The sequence below is a fragment of the Neofelis nebulosa genome, chromosome 7 (assembly GCF_028018385.1).
Source record: "Neofelis nebulosa isolate mNeoNeb1 chromosome 7, mNeoNeb1.pri, whole genome shotgun sequence".
In the NCBI taxonomy this organism is placed as follows: domain Eukaryota; kingdom Metazoa; phylum Chordata; class Mammalia; order Carnivora; family Felidae; genus Neofelis; species Neofelis nebulosa.
Genome location: NC_080788.1, coordinates 121,712,500 through 121,731,378, shown reverse-complemented (window position 1 = coordinate 121,731,378; position 18,879 = coordinate 121,712,500). Strand labels below are relative to the sequence as shown.

At 42.2% G+C, this 18,879-nt stretch overlaps 1 protein-coding gene across 23 annotated transcripts in view; it reads right to left on the bottom strand.

The window, feature by feature from the left end:
* Positions 1 to 18,879, bottom strand: part of TTLL5 (tubulin tyrosine ligase like 5) — a 289,301-nt gene that overhangs the window by 168,543 nt on the left and 101,879 nt on the right. For 18 of the 23 annotated variants that reach the window (XR_009264632.1, XR_009264633.1, XM_058739730.1 and 15 more), the window contains 7 exons: positions 16,020 to 16,187; positions 14,780 to 15,112; positions 10,152 to 10,272; positions 7,116 to 7,262; positions 5,676 to 5,779; positions 2,660 to 2,787; positions 31 to 114 (listed from right to left, as the gene is read on the bottom strand). Coding sequence is in view for 21 of the 23 variants with exons in the window: in XM_058739730.1 (XP_058595713.1) it covers positions 31 to 114; positions 2,660 to 2,787; positions 5,676 to 5,779; positions 7,116 to 7,262; positions 10,152 to 10,272; positions 14,780 to 15,112; positions 16,020 to 16,187 (1,085 nt within the window). In the remaining 2 variants the exon portion in view is untranslated. The remainder of the gene's footprint in view (positions 1 to 30; positions 115 to 2,659; positions 2,788 to 5,675; positions 5,780 to 7,115; positions 7,263 to 10,151; positions 10,273 to 14,779; positions 15,113 to 16,019; positions 16,188 to 18,879) is intronic. The other 5 variants (XM_058739739.1, XM_058739727.1, XM_058739736.1 and 2 more) reach the window with 1 other exon arrangement.

The window sequence follows — 18,879 nt, the reverse complement described above, 5'->3', positions numbered from 1 at the left end:
GCAAATCTATGTAGGTTTGAAGTCACTCACGAGATAATTTATCAGAGTGAATTTCTGTTGCCTGCTGCTGTTTGGGTTGCTTTATTTTCACTTCTTCCATTGTCTCATGGTGATCTGAAACAGAAAATAAATCCTGATCAAGTGCTTTCTATATAACTGTGTTTCCGAAATATAACACAACTAAATAATCAATCCCAGGGAAAACTGCACATGTCGCCACACTTTCCCAAAGCCGGCCACATCCATAGTCCTGCTGAGGGGGCAACCGACCAAAAGATTCCCAACCATCCCCAACCCCAAGCTCCAGCTAACCAAACCAGGGAAAGAAAGATACTTAAACCCAGGGCAGCCATCCATGGATGGTAACAAGCTAGGACATGCCTTGGGGGGGGGGGGGGGGGGGGGGGGAGGGTGGAGGGGGCGGGGAAGGTATGAGCAGTCAGATGCCTCTGCCAGGAATTCAAACTAGGGAAACTAAGAAACCAAGCTGGCTGGCGGTACGCACTGGAGCAAAGAAGTCCTCATACATACAGAGCAGGGCAACTACCAAGAGACAGAAAGAACAGCCCCCGTATCCGTGGGCATGATACCTGGAAACTACAATAGCTCTGTATCTTAAAGAAAACTCCTTGGTTTTACTTGAGCAAGCTGAGTGAGCTCACCTGAGATAGGGTGATCAGTATGTTCAATGACAAAATCGCTCTAATAAAATAAATCTCCACTCTGATAAACCTTTTTTTTTTTTCTACCATAGAATTTTGAAACAGGACAGCTGGGGCTAACCATATACTTGGGGAAATATTCCAAAATCTTTCTCAAGGGCTAATTCATATAAAAGCTTAAGAGAGGCCATTTTGCAGATCATCTTTCAGAATGAAAGAATAAGGACATATGAATTATTTGCTGCCTATCACCACCAGCAGCGGTAACACTGCCACACGTGTGTTTGCTCATGTTTGTAATCAGTCTGGATACTATCAGATGTCATCCTGTTGTTTCCTTGATGGAGGCCTTCCTACTGCCTCTCTCGTTATTCTTGATAGGGACAGATCTCCTTATGTAGAGACAGTCCTTAACACATGAACCCCAGAATTTCCAGGGGCCCATTTGTACAAACAGACACCACTGAGAACGTGCTGTTAGGGCTTCCCCACTACTGTCAGGGGAGAAGTGACAACTGAATGCCAGTGTAGCCCTCAGCTCCCCAGGTTAACACACTTTTCTCTACCCCAACTCATTACAAGGACTCCTCGGTCTCTTCAGGCTCCCTTTCTCAACATTGTTCTAGGAGGAGCTTTTCAAAGCTTCCACCAGCCTTCTTCCTACATGTACTCACCCAACTCCATCCACTAGACAATAAACCTTATGAAGTCAACGTACCATGGCAGTCTGATCACTGGACAGACACCTAGCAACTATCACAATGTCTGACACACAGCAGGTGGTCGGGAAAAATGTGTAGAAGGAATGAAGAACAGATGAGTAAACTAGCTTTAGAACTTAGATAAGCTAGGAAAGCTCAAAGAAGAGGGCTGGGCTGGGGACTTCTAGAAATATCGTTCCATTATACAGTGAGCTCAATATAAATAGGCTTTTGCAGACTAGCCTCTGAACCAAAATAGTTTTTAAAACATTAACACTGTTTCTTTGGGAACACTCACTCTACATTAGAAATGACTGATTATCCCGGCTATTTCCACCGTGGACTGTGGTAGTCTTAACAGCAGGGAACGAGTCTCTGTCTTTTAATCTAGTGCTTAGCACTGACAGGAATTGGTGTAGATTTCCTTCGTCTTACATTTCCATCTAGATTTTAAATGGATCTTACTTTAAGGTGCAGAGCTTTATTTATAACAGAACATCATTGCTATTTTTTTTTTCTTTATCACATGACACGAGCTAGATAGTTCGGTCCACATTAATTCCAAAATCCCCAATCATGGAATTCCCTAACAGTGAGCTCTTTTAGAAATGGATGGGAACATTCTGGGTTATCACAGTGACTGAAGAAAGCTAATAGCATTTAGGATGTGGGATTAAGGTTATCAGACATCCCACCAGGTACAGAACAGTCGCACACGACAAAAAATTCTTCTATCGCAAATGCCATTGCTGATGAGCTAGAGGAAGCAAAAAGTGTAACAAGAGTGGGAAATAACCATTAGGAAAGACAGAAGAGCACAGATTAAGAGCACGAGCTTTCAGCTGGGCAGACGAAAGTTCAAATTCTTGTCCCACTGCACCGTAAAAGATACCTTTAAGCATGTTACGCAGTCTCTTTCAGCTTCTGTTTTCTCATTTGTCAAGAAGTTGAAAAATAGCACCCACTCCATATGGTTTTTTGAAAATAAAAGTCAGATCACATCCAACAGATTATAGTAATATGAGCGCTCACTAAATGTTAGCAATTATTATAAGTTTGTCTTGAAAAGCTCTCTGCTGTTAATTTTCATGAAAAAAAAAAAAAATCAGACCAGGTCCCTCTTCTGCTTTGAGGACAAAAATGCAATGCCTCCTCACCCCCCATTCCCACACTGCAAAATTTCACCATCTTGGAGTCTGTCAGTGTTTAGGCAGCACATTATTCTTGGCTCTCCTTTGCAGATCTCATTTTTTCACTCGTTCTTCTTATTTTTCATTAATTAACCATCATACTTACCACCCTTTGCCCTGCTATCAGAATAACTGTTGCTGTTTTTAGAACTTTTTGAGTGAGTCCCCAGGAAGACACTTGCAGACTTGTTTTTTTGGGTATAAAAAGTCAACACCTCCTCCAGCTCAGCCTCACTGAAATGAGGAGAGAAAGTATGGTCAGAACAGGAAGCTCTTCTGGAAAATCTTTCCACCAGATTTTATTATGGAAATGGAGTCAGCTGGAGAAGGGGAAAATAATAAGTATGAGCAGAAAACTCCCTATTAATAGATGGTTAAATCGGAATACAAACAAAGCAATCTAAAAAATTTAAAGCATGATAAGGCTTTATTCATTCCAAAGTGAATTTTCTAGACGCACCGTCCAATATGGTAGCCACTAGGCATATAGGACTATTTAAATTTAAATGAATTAAAAGTACATTGAAAAATTCTTCTCAGACCAGCTGCATTTCACATACTCAGTAGCTACAACACAGAAGGTTCTACTGGCAGCCATGTTCTCTATCAGAGGTCAACAAACTACACACTACAAACAACAGGGGGGGTCAAACCCGAGGAGCAACCTGTTTTTGTACGGTTCCTCACTAAAAATGTTTTTATATTTTTAAAGAAGACTGCTATAATGACCACATATATCCCACAAAGTCTGAAATATTATCTGGCCCTTCACGGTTTGCCCACCCCACTTCCAGACAACTGAAGTGTATTCACTAAAGGAGTCACTTGTCATTTTAATTATCTATGTCAGAAATAAGACCTACCAGCATAACCATGGAAGAGTTCCCTAACCATCTAGTCCGTGAAGGAAACTGAAGTACATGGTTCTAGGTCACTTCAAATATTGAAATTACCTGTCCTTTATGAACATCCACAAAATGGAAAGTATAAGGAATTTGATGAGGGCCCACGGGATTCTCCCAGTAAACATATTAGACATGGATTTTTAACACCTGTGGCAGCTTCTCAACGGCCCTTTGTATTTTTTTCCTGGAGCCTGGCTATGTTCCAGATAAGTGGTCTTTAAATAGGCAAACTATTCCAGCATTATCACAAGGAACCTAAATCCCATCTTCAGAATACATTGTAATGACCTAGGAAACCTAGGAACCCATTTCTACGAATCTCAGAGTAAACCCCAAGGTCTCAAAGTGGAGAAGGTGAAGGGCCACAAGGCAAGTACCTCAGTAACTATGACAGATCTACCGCTGAAGTTACAAATGGGGCGAATGCCTCTGTATGTCCATGTGCTTTCTTTGGCCCTTCACAGAAAGGGGAAGGGGAAGGGGAAGGGGCAGGTTAAGGCTGATCAAAACACAAACTGCTTAATATCGCCTCTCTTACCCTTTGCTCACTTCATAATTTATGTTTCCTTGCCTGACTCCTGCAGGTATCTGGATTTATCAACCTTGACAAAGGTATCCATGTACCACCCCAAACATAATAAAAAACTGATGATTGAACATGTTTCCAAAAATCGACATTTAATGTGCGATGACAGTTAACAAATATGTTCCAGCATATTTTACCTCTAACTCTGTATCACTAGTTTTAGTATATATAATTCATTTCCAGCAAACAGTTAGGCCTGGTAGGGGATACATGTCTCTTTTCAAAAAAGGTGGCTTTTCTTTTCTTTTTTTATATTGTAGGGATCTTGAAGATCCTAAAGAGGAACTAAATATTAATCTTTTAACTCTGTTTTTTTTTAATTTTTTTTTGAATTTTTTATTTTTATTTTTTTTTAAGAGAGAGAGAGAGAGAGAGAGAGAGAGACAGAGAGAGACAGAGCATGAGCAGGGGAGGGGCAGAGAGAGAGGGAGACACAGAATCCGAAGCAGGCTCCAGGCTCTGATCTGTAAGCACAGAGCCTGATGCGGGGCTCGAACCCACGAGCCGTGAGATCATGACCCGAGCTGAAGTCGGACACTCAACCGACTGAGCCACCCAGGCGCCCCTAATTTTTTAACTTTAAATGTAGAGCCGTTTTCTGAACATAACCTCATTTTTGTTCTTAACCTCATTTTTGTTCTTTCCTGTTTTTATCATGCTGATGTGAGAAACCGTGTCTTGCTTTGTTTCTGTAACTTTATTATCAATCTGTAACTCAAGACTCAAGAATGTCAACAAAATAACATGACAGTTTTGAACTCCTACCAAATGATAGATTTGTTTGCTGTATTAGTTTAAGCACAAGATAGTGAGGCTATACTTAGGTCTGTACAAGGTATTAAACACAGATCAGATTGTGCTGGTGACTGATAAACCACCACCTGATTTAGCTTTATAAACCAACAAAGAACGGACTTTCTCCTGCTTTTCACTCCACAGTGACTTTGATGGTTGAAGACGAACAGGGTCACACAGATGTTTTATCCTTTATTTGAGTGGTTTTGTATGACTTTCTGTTTTGGAAAAAGTTCCCCCAGTAGGAGTCTCACAAAATTTTAAATGAAATGTTTTGTCACCTTTTCCTTTGGAAACATATTGTAAATGGACAAAATGGCCTGACTGATTTGTATCACGATAGAGCTGAATGCTGAGATTTTCAATCCTCAAAGCCAAATCTACGCATGGAGGACTGGTTCTATTTTGTACAAATTAGGTGTAACCCTCACGGTGTTGAGAAACTGCCAATTCCTCAACCCACTCAACATAGGCAAAATTTGGTCATCACCACGGCATCAGTAGGTCAGGGATAAATTCAGATTCAGTCGACACTGGAAGCCTCTGACTTCAACTTTCCAAAGGGCTCTCTCTCAGCACTTCAAGTGGTGTGTACTTTGAAGGCTGTCTAGAAATACAGCCCAGATACCTAGCAGCAGTGTTTTGATAACCGAAACCATGAGGACAACATGATTGGCTGAGATATGGAGAGGCCAAGCCTATGAAATGCTTTCTTTCATCCTGAGAGGGATTTTACTCACATTCCTACGTTAGAAACAAGGAAATATTGAGAACTGATATGGGGCAGTATGGAAGACAGAATAAGATAGTTTTTCTTAATAAAGAGGATCTTCTACCTTGCTTGTCTGATGAACTCCTGAAAGTTTTCTGTGTTCACCCCATCTTCCTCCTCTTCCTCAAGTTTCTTCTTTGATTTCTTTTCAGCCATCTGTTCTGTTTCCTACCCAGTCCCCAACCCACAAAGGAAAACAGTAAGATAAAACTGGCTCCTGATAAGTGCACACTTCATCATCTGCTTTCATTACCATTGGGTTAATTTGTCTTTACAGTAAAGACATAATCCCTCCAGGTACTTTTGCCACCTATACATTTGATATATTACTCTCTGCCACTGTTTCATAAAACATTTTGGAATTCCCAAATAAAGGTTGCAGAGTAAATGTAAATCCTTATCATCTTTTTGCTTTCTGCCCACAAAGCCCCTTCAGGGAAGAACTTTTCATAGCAGCTTAGTAACATCTGTGCTCACACTTGTAGCTTCACCGGTATGACCACCGAGATGCTGCATTTTGTTACAATTAGGGAAAGGAAAGATCGGTCTTGGAACCTACTCCTATACCAGCATCCAAACTGAGTAAATTCTTCACTTATATAAGACATACCAAAATTCTCAACAGATCTGGAGTAAATTGCAGCCATGGATTTTTTTATATTGCTATTCTACTAACCATTCCACACATCTATACTAGCATCACTTAAATTTCCAGGCCTCCGTTTTCCCTTTTGCAAAATGACCATACGTTTTTCTCCCAAATACTGATATTTCCAAAGCATTCTAAGACCCTTGGATATCAGATGCTTTGTAAAATATTCTAACTGAATAGTATATTTCCTGGTCTCGGTTGTAAAATGATATCACTGTCTACAATGTTCTCAAGAGCAAAGTATAACTCTCTCAGGAAAGAAGATTATGTCATTCTATTAAATCCACAGTTCATTTGCTCTCAAACCGTCTATTTACCACTATCTACAGGCATAATGACAATGCAAATTCACATAGCCTGTGATTCATCTCAGATACACAACACTCAAAGGGAATTTGCCTTTTTTAAAAAAATGTTTATTTATTTTTGAGGGAGAGAGAGAGAGAGAGAGAGAGAGAGAGCAAACAGGGGAGGGCAGAGAGGGAGACGGAGAATCTGTCTGACCACGCTGTCAACACAGAGCCTGATGAAGGGCTCAAACTCATGAACCGTGAGACCATGAGTGAGCCAAAACCAGGAGTTGGGCACTTAATCGACTAAGCCACCCAGGCGCCCTGGGAATTTGCCTTTTGATAAGCGTTAACTATGGCCACTGGGCTTTCAGAAGTAATGAGCAGCTTTTCAGAGCAGCTGGGTTAAGGAGCAAGGTCTAGCTCCCTGTAACAGTTACACACAAGGGATGACGATGATAGAAAAGAGAAGGACCGCTCCACCCAGCTGGACAGTGGCTTCTAGCCTTTGCTAACAGTGCGTGGCAATCTAACACACACAAGTAACAGATGAACCACCTACCTTGTTGTACACAAGAATAAAGTCACCCAGTTGGTGGGCCAAGATTCTTCTGCGTTCCAGAAGTGCCAATCGTCGACTGGGTAATACCATCCTCATTGAGTGCTGGAGGTTACTTGATGCTCGTTTAAGGAAGCGAACCACTAGCTCCTATTAAGAGTCGCGAGGGAAAGAAAGCAGGGATTGTGGGAAGCAACAGAAGATAAGGTATGAAGGATTTGCCCAACAGAGACGAGAAGAGGTATACTATACATTTCAACAAAAAAGACCCAGAGCAAAAACATTAGGTACAGTAAGGATACAGAAAGACAAAGCAAAAGAAACTGATTCTCTCCCCTCAAAAAGCTGGCAATCAGAAAGGCAAAATAAATACGTATACAAATTAACTACGTATTAAAGAAGTAACCGCAGGGGCGCCTGGGTGGCGCAGTCGGTTAAGCGTCCGACTTCAGCCAGGTCACGATCTCGCGGTCCGTGAGTTCGAGCCCCGCATCAGGCTCTGGGCTGATGGCTCGGAGCCTGGGGCCTGTTTCCGATTCTGTGTCTCCCTCTCTCTCTGCCCCTCCCCCATTCATGCTCTGTCTCTCTCTGTCCCAAAAAAAAAAAAAAAAAAAAAAAAAAGTTAAAAAAAAAAAAAAAGAAGTAACCGCAAAAGTATCACAACCCACATGCAAATAGTACTATCATAATTCAAAGTGCAGATACCACTTCTACCAGGGCGATCAGAGAGAGCTTAAGCTTAAGGGAAAGTAGCTTTCACGGACAGCGGACATTAAAACCATGGGAGCAGATGAAATCATCAAAGGTGAGACGGAAGAGAAAGAACAGAAATATTCATAGGAAAGAGGAGGAAGAATCAGAAACGAAAGCAAAAAACCCCATGGTAGAAACACCAGACATTTACAAACAAACAAAACAAAACAAAACAACAAGGAGAAAATAGTGTCATGGAGGTCAAGGGGGTTAAAAGCCCCATGTCAAAAGCTTCCAAGAGGCTGGAGCTGAAAAGGACCAAGGCCAAGACAAGGCCCGGGATCCGGCCATTGTGAGATGATTTCAAGACAATGCTTCCAGTAGAGGAAAGGGAATAGAAGGAAGAGACTAAGAAGTGCATGGGTAACGAAGAACAGAAACCACAATTTCAGAAGCTTAGTGCTAAAGAAAAAGAAAGAACAGCTACTCCATGCTTGAGAGGTGATGGCTTCTTTTTTCCTTCCCCAAGACGAAGGGGGCTGCCTGGGGGGTAGTGCACAGGGGAAAGTCATTAAAGGGGACAAAGGGCCCATCTCACTTGGCATGGGGCAAGGGATTTTGAAATCTGAACAGATACCAATCAGATCATTCACAATATCACAAATGCTTCAAAGGGACATTTTGTGAGACCAGGGGCCTTAAAGATCATTGTTCCTTCCCTCTCCACCACCCCCCACAACATGAAAAAATTGCCTTAAGATGATAGATTTGGGGACCTTCTATTAATGCACCTCCTGTGAGCTGTGATAAAGAATCTCTAACCCTCACCTGGAGCAGACAGAGCAATTCTACCCCTACCTTCCTCATCAACAAGCCCACCGCCACAATCATCAGGGAATGGGTTAGAGTTTGCTCTCTAGATATACTTTCACACAGGAACGCACAGAACTGGTATTAGGTTTTGCAGTGATGATCCTAAGCATTCTTGTAACAAATCCCACTGAAATCCTGTGTGAATTCCAAGCCAGCACTTACAGCGGTTACCCTCTTCTGAGCTATTTTTTTATCCCTTGCATTTGATTTTCGTTCATTGTCCTTTGGTGCTCATTTCCTCCAGCATAAAGGATAACCAGAGGGTTGGATCGTACGGTTCTACTCTGCTATCTCTACTATAGGGTGGTTTAAGCTGTTATGTTAAAATATTATTTTTTCACAGTGGAGCAGACAAACTGACTCTCAAAAAGGCAGGCTCAATTTTCCACTTGGAAAGAGGAGAGCTAACATTTTCCACTGACAGTCGAAGGATTATTCACAATGCACAACGTTTTATCTCTGGGTTGTATTGGCTACTTTACTTTCACAAGTTGTTTTCTGGGATATCCATCATGTTTTCATAATAAGCCTGGCATATCACATGCCTCTTATATGTGGAGAACTGAACATTATGGTAGGGTCACCACCGAGACGGACAAAGGATGCAGACTTCTCAGCCTTAAAAGTCGCTCTCTTCGCAGTGACAGATCCCTGTGGTTAAAAGGCAAAGAATGGCTATGGCTTCTTCTACAAGCGTTGGTCTTACCAAAGAGCGTGACGTTCCTGATCCTTCCAATTCAAAAAGAAAACCAAACCTTGCTAGAATATTAAATTCTAGGCAAGTTCAAATGACTGACACACAACAAAAATTATGACACGGTTTGTTTCCAGTCATCTCAGAATTTTATAAAATTTTAACTAGTAGAGAAATAAAGTTAACATGGAGGATGGTACATTCTTAGAGGGACTATGACAAAGCATTGATTTTCAGAGTGAACGTGACCCCTTAGGACACAAAACAAATGCCTTGTGATGCACAGAAACAACAGAAAACCAAATAATGTACAACTGTAACATCAGGGCTCAAGTTCCAGTCTCACCACACACAAGCTGTGGGACCACAGGCAAATTACCTCCCTGCTCCAGGCCTTTGTTTCCGCATCTACAAAATGGGGATGACAGTGCCTACATCAAAGAGTTCAGACAACGTGAAGTTGCTCGAGAAAGGGCTCTAGGTTGTTGTTCTTTTGGGGGGCTTTGCACAGGGCCTGACATGTAATGAACAATCAGTTTCCATTTCCAGAATGAAATAAACTGATGCCCTCAACACACAGTGTGATGAACATGGCCCCAGATCAAGGAGCCAGTTCACATTAAAGTAAGAGAAATCCATCAACTATAGTGAAGAACAATTCTTTCACCGGAAGAATATAATGCTCTTCACCCTTGGGGGGAAAAATGGAAGAAGAAGAAGAAGAAGAGGAAAGAAAAGAAACAGGGCAAGTAAAAAGGTTCCAACAAGAAGAGCCTCACCATCTGTTCATCCTCTTTGGCAGCCCAACTGGCACTGAACGTTTGACCTCCACTGTCTTTCATCAGGCGAATCTGAACATGCTGGAGATAGGCAGAGAACGCTCTTCGGGCCTGCACCTTGCTATAGAAATCCAAAACAGCATACCGTTACGAGACAGAATGCTAAGCCTACCAAATGTGTACCTGCCTCATTCAAAGCGGGCTCTGAGGATCCTCCTATTAGGAAGGCTAAAAAAAATGAAGCCCATCATGCAGTCATTGAATAAAGATTCCTTCTACACAGTGCATGAGGTGTTCTTTTCTCCTATTAACAGAATCAAAGATGGAGAATCCTATTTATTTTCTCATTATTAACAGAGGGGAAAAAAATCAAACAGGAATAGGAAATCAGGTTTCCTATTCTTACACCTTATCTCTGAACTTTTTAACAACTTTCCTGGGGGAGATGGGCAGGCAAAGTATTGAATCTTCACAAGAACCTTTGCATTCATGTGGAAAGGTTTTCCTGCCTTGGAGGCCCTAAAGTATATACTTATCAGTTGGTGCAAAAGTATGCTTTTGCTATGGCAACTAATATTTTTGGTGTGCAAAAGCCTCCAAAGCAGGAAATCGATAAATCCTACAAAGGAACTTTTGAGACCAAATCTTAAAGTCCTGCTTTTCTCAACTACAAGACAGGAATGGCTGGAGCCCAGAACAAATGAGTGAGGTCCAACAGAGTTTGGCGTAGATGAACTGACAGGCTGGGACGAGCCCAGATGTTCAGTGGGAAAACAAAATCTTTACATGTAGTAAAAAAAAAGCACCTCGGCGACATCACTGGAGAACTCAGCTGATTTCTGCTTGGTGGTCTAGGCTGGAAACAAGGAAATCTGTTGAAGCTATGGTTTAGAAGACAGAAAGGCCAGAGACACCCTGATGATTTTCACTTCAGCTGCTAATTGTAGCGGATCTGTTTTCCTTCAGGAGAGATTTTGGTTACTTCAGCTGATCGGCCTTCTGACACTCCAGCCAGAATTACATCAGCGAAGATTAGGGCCCAGCACAAACTTTGTTTACAATCCTCACACATGCAATCACTGAATGCTTTCTATTCACTGTTCCTCCAAAGTTAGGATGAAGGACTTGACCAGAGTAAACTGGACATCCTAACAGGGTCTAGGTCTAACCTCTGCGTATGTGCTGGAGGGACCGAAGAGGAGGGGAGTCAGGTTGGAAGCAGATTTGCTCTTGAGAGTTTAATATAGAAGATCTTCAAAGCATAAAATACAAGTAAGGCTACATGTTTCTAACTAATGGGGATAGTTTATGGGAGCACAGTATGATTCTGAAAAAACAAATTTCTATTTTCAAATGTTTCTCAACAAGGACACTTATATTCTTGTTCACCTGGCGACCACTTTCCCCTCAACCATTTACCTCCGCAACAAACTATTTGCAAGACAAAGCAAATGAAAAAAATTCTTAATTTTCATCCACAAATTCACTTGCTACCTAATGAGGTAGAAATGGCATGTTTCACATATCTCCCAAGTAGAATACCTCATTTTATTAATCGTTCCTCTAATGCTGAAACGTGAAGGTCTGTTGGATAAGGGAGATGTCACTTCGAAGTTGAGATTTCAATCATTATTTTGTTGTAAGTCATTGCCACAAATCAAATGAACAAGTATGGAGGTTGCCATTTCTATAAACCTTATTGAAGTGACCCCTGGGTTGTTAATTCTGAGACTGCCCCCAAGATACTTGGACACACTGGTTGGCTGGGCATTTTCAACATACCAAAAAAGATGAAAGAATGAAAACTAGAAATGATTTATACCAGTGAAACTTGGTTTTAAAACCATAAAAGCTTATATGGATCCTCAGTATAAAAAATACACAACTAAAGGCTAGGGCCTGGAGTCTCGAATCCTTGCCACGACCTCCCTGAGACCCCTCAGTAGCCACTGAGGTGCCCCACAGAATCATGGGTAGCTACAGGGTACAGAGTCTGAAAACCACTCATTTGCATTAACACACCAGGCAACTACAACAGTTTACTCAGTGAAAGTCAGATCCATAAGATTTATGAAGAAATCATTTATTTCTACAACAGCTAAGTAGAATGTTATTGCTGGAAGGGGCCTCAGAATATAATCCAGTGGTTTTCAAATGTTCTATTTCAACTCAGTGGAATCCTTTTTCCCCCTCAGAAAGCACAGTCCGAAAAACATTTGTCTAACCTTATACCTTGGCCTGAAAGAAAAGGAAACTGAGGCACGGAGCTCTCTGACTGGCCGCCACGATCACACGGCCAGCCGGGAATCACTAAAAAGCGAAGAGAGAGTCCAGGTCTTCCAACAGTTCAGTGAGCTCTCAACTAACAGACTCTTCCAAACCTTAACTCCATCTGCATACCTCCCCAAACCCCGACATCACCCGCCACCCGTGCAATATAAGAACTGCCCTCTAACTTAGAAAATAAAGGCCATCGTGCATAAATACGTAAACTCCTTTCCTCTTTAACTTCTAACTACTACACTCAGCCCATAGTGCTTTCTTTCTGACTTAACAGGAAGAGAGACCCCTCCAGTGGCCTCTTTCGCCTTCCTTTGGGGCCCTTCTCTATCAATATATCCATTTCTGTATCTCTGGTCTTCTTACCATCAAATCCTTCCCCTCGTCTATAAATAAGCTTCAGAATCCCCATCGTTGGGGGAAAAAAAAATCCTTTTCTCTTAGCTCGCTCCTCACTCTCTCTGATGTGTTCTCATCTTCTTTTCATTGCCAAATCCTCTGAAAAAGTTAGCTTGCACTTGCTTTCTTATTTCTCAACTCGTAATTTCTCACAACTCAGAGGCTGGCCCTACGTCAGAAATGCAGGAGTCTCTTCTCACTCTTCATGCTCTCTCGGGCCGTCTGAAGCATGCTACAGCTTGGAACTCTCATTCTGGAGAGTTCTACCACACTCCCACCTCCTACGCTGATGCTTACCTCTCTAGCTGCTAGTTCCCATCTCTTTACTATTAAACACCGGTTTTCCCCAGGGCTCAATTCTCCTCCTTTTCTCCAGTCTATGCTTGCTGGACTAAATGAATTGGACAAGTTTACTCACTCTGAAGTTCTTAACTATCAACTGCCCGATCCTGTTCAACTCTTACCCTCAAAGTGATATCTTCACCTATCCGCTGAGCAACTTCATCCCAGAGCCCTCCCTCCGCCTCACCGTGCCCCAACTGAAACATCATTTTTATCCTGAAACCAACTCCTATGCTCCTTATGTGGACTGATGGCATCACCAAGTTGCTACGTTTGGAAAAATCCAGCCTCTCTGGAGTTCTTACATCTACAGACACCAAGCCCTGCCAATTTTAACCTGCAAATTTCATCCGGTCCACCCCATTCCCTCCATTCCTATAGTCGTGGCTCTGGTCAAGGCCTTCATCTTTCTGGCTCTGGACTACTGTGACAGCCCCTAACTCACCTTTCTGCCATTAGTTCTCCTCTTATCAATCACTGCCCCACAATGCACCTAGAATTCACTTTCTAAATCAAGGTCTGACCATAGCATTCATCTGCTTAAAAATTATCCGTTTAGAAAATACAGTCCCAGTTCCTCTTAAACCCCTTTGTGATCAAACGACATCCGATTATTTAGTCGTATCTCTTACTGCACACTTCTCTCCGTGTAACTCCACTACGCTAACCCAGGTTTCTCAGACTCGCCAAGCTCATTCCAGTTTCAGGGCCTTCAGACTTGCTTGTCTGCCTGGAACATTCTGCCCCCTGATACTCCATGACTTGGCTCCTTCTCATCATTCAGGACTCACCTCAAAGGTTACCTCTTCATGCCTGAACACGACAATCTAAAGAAACCCTGCACCCAATTACACTCTAACACTACAACCTGTTCTTTCTGCATTGCACTACTTACTCCCTGAAACTACCTTGTTTCTTTGTTTACCGTCAGTACACCCCCCAAGACCATAAGCCCCACGAGCCTGTCTCGGTTTCTACTGTAACACTACCATAGCCTGGCACATTCCCACACAGGGCGCGTGCTCGATAAACTTCTGTTGAAGGGCTGAATGAATGACTAGACTATCACATCTCTCTGCCTTTATTTCCTCTCCTGGCACTTCCGCACTTAGCTGTCACCTCTCGGCCCTCGTGGCATCCTACTCATCCGCCAAAGCCTGATTCAAATATTGCCACCTCCCTAATGTCTCTCTAGGCCTCCCAGGCAAGATCAGTCACTCTGTTTTCTGTATTTAAGATACAGAGCGCTTTGTCCATACTGGCGCCCCTGCTCTTTAAGGATCCCTACCCAAAACCGTGAGCTGCTTGAACTCTGTGCTTTTAGTGACTGACACTCCAGCCCAACAAATATTTGTTGGGCCAGTGAGACCTGGGTATGGATCGCAGTGCTATACCTTGGACAAGTAACTCCTCTTGACAATTATTAACATTCAAAACAACATCAAAAGTAATGACATTCTTCCTTAGTAACAATAATAACAAAATCAGAGTCATCACTTCCCAGGACCACTGTCAGAAAAGGAAAATGGCTGTAGAGCCATCAGCCCAGGACCTGGTACACAATACAAGTCATTGGTTTTACGATTACAACTACAAAAGGTACATACCTAAGATTGCCGTTATCTTGCAGAATCTGCATCAGGTTAAATTTAGGCTCTGGCTCCTGAGTCTCAATTTTGCAGCACTGTTCACCTTTATTGTTCCATTCAGAAACTTTCGCGGCATTTTCTTTGGGTGAATTTTCTACCATAACAGTCAGTGGGGGGGTGTATTTGGCTTGACTTTCTCCGAGGGACCCTGCAGACTCCTCCTGGGAAGCCTCCTGTTCTTCATCTTCATCGTCTAATGCAACTTCTTCCTCCTCTTCACTCTCTGTCTCGGTTTTAACATTCATTTCAGCTGGTTGAGTGATCACTAAATGCGAAGAATCACTAATGTTGCTGAAAAAAGATTAAATTTTCCTCTCTCCCAATACCTTCCTTTTATCTTTCTAATAAAATCCCATTTCCAAATCAGACCACAATAGAGGCACAACATCAACAGCACACACATGCCACTATACAGTCTTACATATTTCAAAAGCCTGCAACGACCTCCACTAGAGTTCACGTTCCTCACCATAATACCAATGGCTCTCTCTCAACGTCAGGCAAACATCTTGGGTACAGTAATCTCTACAGTGTGTTGGAGGTTTTCAGAAGGGCACAAGGAGCAGGGGAACATCGTTCTATCCTATGTTTATTCACTACCTTTCTCTTTCACCAACTTGGAAGGTCTGTGAGAACAAGGACTATACCTTTTTTATTCACCAATGAAACCCCAGTGACCAACATGCCTGATACAGGTGCTCAACAAAGGAGGGAAGGAGCGGGCGGGCGGGTGGGGGGAAGGAAGTCAGTCCATCAATCGTGACAAACAGACCTATGACATGGGAGCATCTTGGAGAGAAACACATTCCTCTTTGTTCATGTTTAAAATATTTATATGATTTGGCAATGTCAAGGGATGAACCAGCTTTAACACCTAATTATGAAAAACCTGAACAACAATGCTCAGGGTTCCATTAAACTTCAGCTAAAGTGTTTCTTTCTACTGATTTATCTCTACATCTCAAGTATTTAGCCATGGGCCAAAACGTATGTGCTTCAGTTATTCCCCAGCACAAATACTATAGACTGGAAGATTTAGAAACTTCCAACCCTTTTGAAATTAAGTTTCAGAGAAAAAGACTACGCAGAAAAATTAAATGTATATGATGAGGAAGGTTCTGATTCATTAAGTATGAAGTAAGAAGCTGATCAACTGGGCCTGGCAGGACCCGGACAGTGGAGTTTGGTGTAAGCTCACCAGCAGGTACCTGGGTATTTTGGCCTCATTGCCCTCAATCTGCCATTCCGTCGTCGACGTTTCCGCACCTCCAAAGACAGGAGCTTCCTCTCATAGAGGGCAGCGTGCAGTTTGGCCTTGGAGTTCATACTCTCCACCTTCAATTCCGGTGCTCCGTCAGCAGCCAGTCTATGGAAAAAAAAACAATATGGTTGCTACAGCCTTCAGAAAGCTCTCCTTTATTCCAAGGCTAAGCTTGACAGAATTCTGTAACCACAACAGGTTGGGCATAGTATGTCTACTGAATTCTAAAAAGTTTGACAGAAAATGGGAATACTGGAATTGGAATCTACATTAAAACTTCCCTAAGGGCCTGTCTGAATTTAGTAAATATTCTGAACAAAAACATATCTGAAAACAATGTTTAAGTGTTTTTAAAGTATTCAGTCAGGCTGGCTGACGGTTTACCGCAAAGACCATAAAGTGCCACCCAATACCTTATACCTAGGGATGACTGGGAGATACTGGCAACGCTTTCATTCTTAAGCTGGGTGGTGGCTAGAGGTGTTTGTTTTATTGTTACTCATTATAGTTTACTCAGACTTATACAAATATTCTTCTAACGTATACGCTATTTAATAAACACAAATTTAGCAGAAGTTGAGACAAGGGGAGGAACATTTGATAGCCTGTGAATATGGTAGCCCAGAGCGAAGACTTATGGGGGAAAGTCTCAGTCAAAAGTTACCAAGACCCCGAGGCACACCAAGTCTCAAACATTCCAACAAAAGGAACTCTCCTCCCTAAGAGTCTACTTAGTTACAGGAGGAGATAGGGGGAGGTGGTAGGGACTCTCCAGCTGGTGATTACAGGTCAGGAGTTAGTGTCAGAGGCACAGACAAGGGAAGGCAGCAGATGGTGGACAAAGCCAAGTTCAATCAGGTCATGAACGGGAAATGGGGTGGACAGAGGATGGCAACAGCTACATTAGGCATTAAAGTACAATAAATCATAAGTTAGGGAAGTGACTGGTATCAGGCCCAATCCAAACAAGGACCGGGAAAAGTACTGGGCAGGCAGAGCTAACTAGGTCAGCAAAGACAGAGAGGGATCTTGGTCATTGGGTCAGAAAAGAAGTGCCCATGTCAGTGTCTAAACCAGGCAGCCAACTCTGAATACTCAGAATGCAAGATCTAACTGGTTGGCTCTGAATTCTCTCTCTTGAACTCCCTGGAACTCAAATTGTATTCCCTTTGAGGTCAAGGGACCTCAATTCTCTGAGAGTTTTCAATCTCTAAGCATGATGGAAAGACTGTGTCTTTTGGTCTAGTTAGGTGTTTTAGGGATTTCTGAGTAGATAAACTGGACAGTAAATCTTCTAGAATCTTTCTCTCTAGAGCAGGAAATTGAGCCAAGAATAGAGATGGTCCTGACACATGGGGGCAGACACCGGAAGCAAATTAATGAACTTTAAAAACAGCTCCAAGTTCAAAGCCAGCTTACCATAGTCCCAAAAACTGAACACTGCACCCCCCTCACACACGCACGTAGTTGTGAAAATAGATTTTTAGCCAGTTAAAGAAAACGAAACAAAACTAACATTTTAAAATAACAACTATGAGCTTCTAAGAAACCCTGAATAGACCAATAAGTTCTAAGTATTACAAGGGATGGAGGTAGGGAACGATGGAGAAACTATGAATCTGATAAACAGAATTAATAGTTCTATACGGGTAAAGACCAGGCTTGCGTGTCAGTCACTGGATCAGAGACGGTCCTGAGACTGCCCAGCACATAGCCGACATACCATTAATATTTTTTTTTTAACGTTTATTTATTTTTGAGACAGAGAGAGACAGAGCATGAACAGGGGAGGGGCAGAGAGAGAGGGAGACACAGAATCTGAAACAGGCTCCAGGCTCTGAGCAGTCAGCCCAGAGCCCGACGCGGGGCTCGAACTCACGGACCGCGAGATCATGACCTGAGCCGAAGTCGGACGCTTAACCGACCGAGCCACCCAGGCGCCCCCATTAATATTTTTAAATAAACAACTGAATTCCCTGTAAGTAAATTATAACACCTTTTAGCTACATCTACCTCATTTTATTTTTCTAACATTGTATTCTGAAAATATTTACACAAACAGAAAAGTTTTAAGAACTGTACAGCAGACAGTCATGTACCCATTGCCTAGTTTCTGAAATAAATATATTGCTATATTTGTTTCAGCACATATATATCCAACCATCCCTTCTTCTAGTCATCCACCAATCCATTTAATTTTTAAAGCATTTCAAAGTTACACACAGATGTCAGTGCACTTTGTACCTAAATGCTTTAACACGCACATCGTTAGTAGCTAGAGTTCAGTATCTGTTTTATGGGTATTTGTTTTTGGTGTTTTGGTTTATTGTTTCTGTTTAGTTTGTTTGTTGGTGAGCTAAACACCATATACAGTGAAATACTCAAATACTATAATGTCCATTTGTGAGTTCTGACAAATGCCTAGAACTATGTAACCCGAGCTCTAACATTACCACCCCCTCAGAAAGTTCCCATGAAGCTTCCCAGTCAATCCCTCCCTCACACTCCTAAAGGAGACCACTGTCCTAAGTTGTTTCATTACGTATTAGGTTTGCCTACTCTAGAACTTCTTAAAAATGGAATTGTACAGTATGAACTCTTATAAGTTTCCTTTCATTCTGCCTGTTTTTGAGATTCATCCATGTGATGTGTATCCATACTTATGCCTTTGTACGGCTCAGGGATTAGTCCACTCTATGAATAATCCACAGTTCACCGACTCTCTGGTTATCGGACCCCTAGGTTGTTTCCAGTTTGGGAATATTATGAATGAAGCTGCTATGGACATTTTTGTACA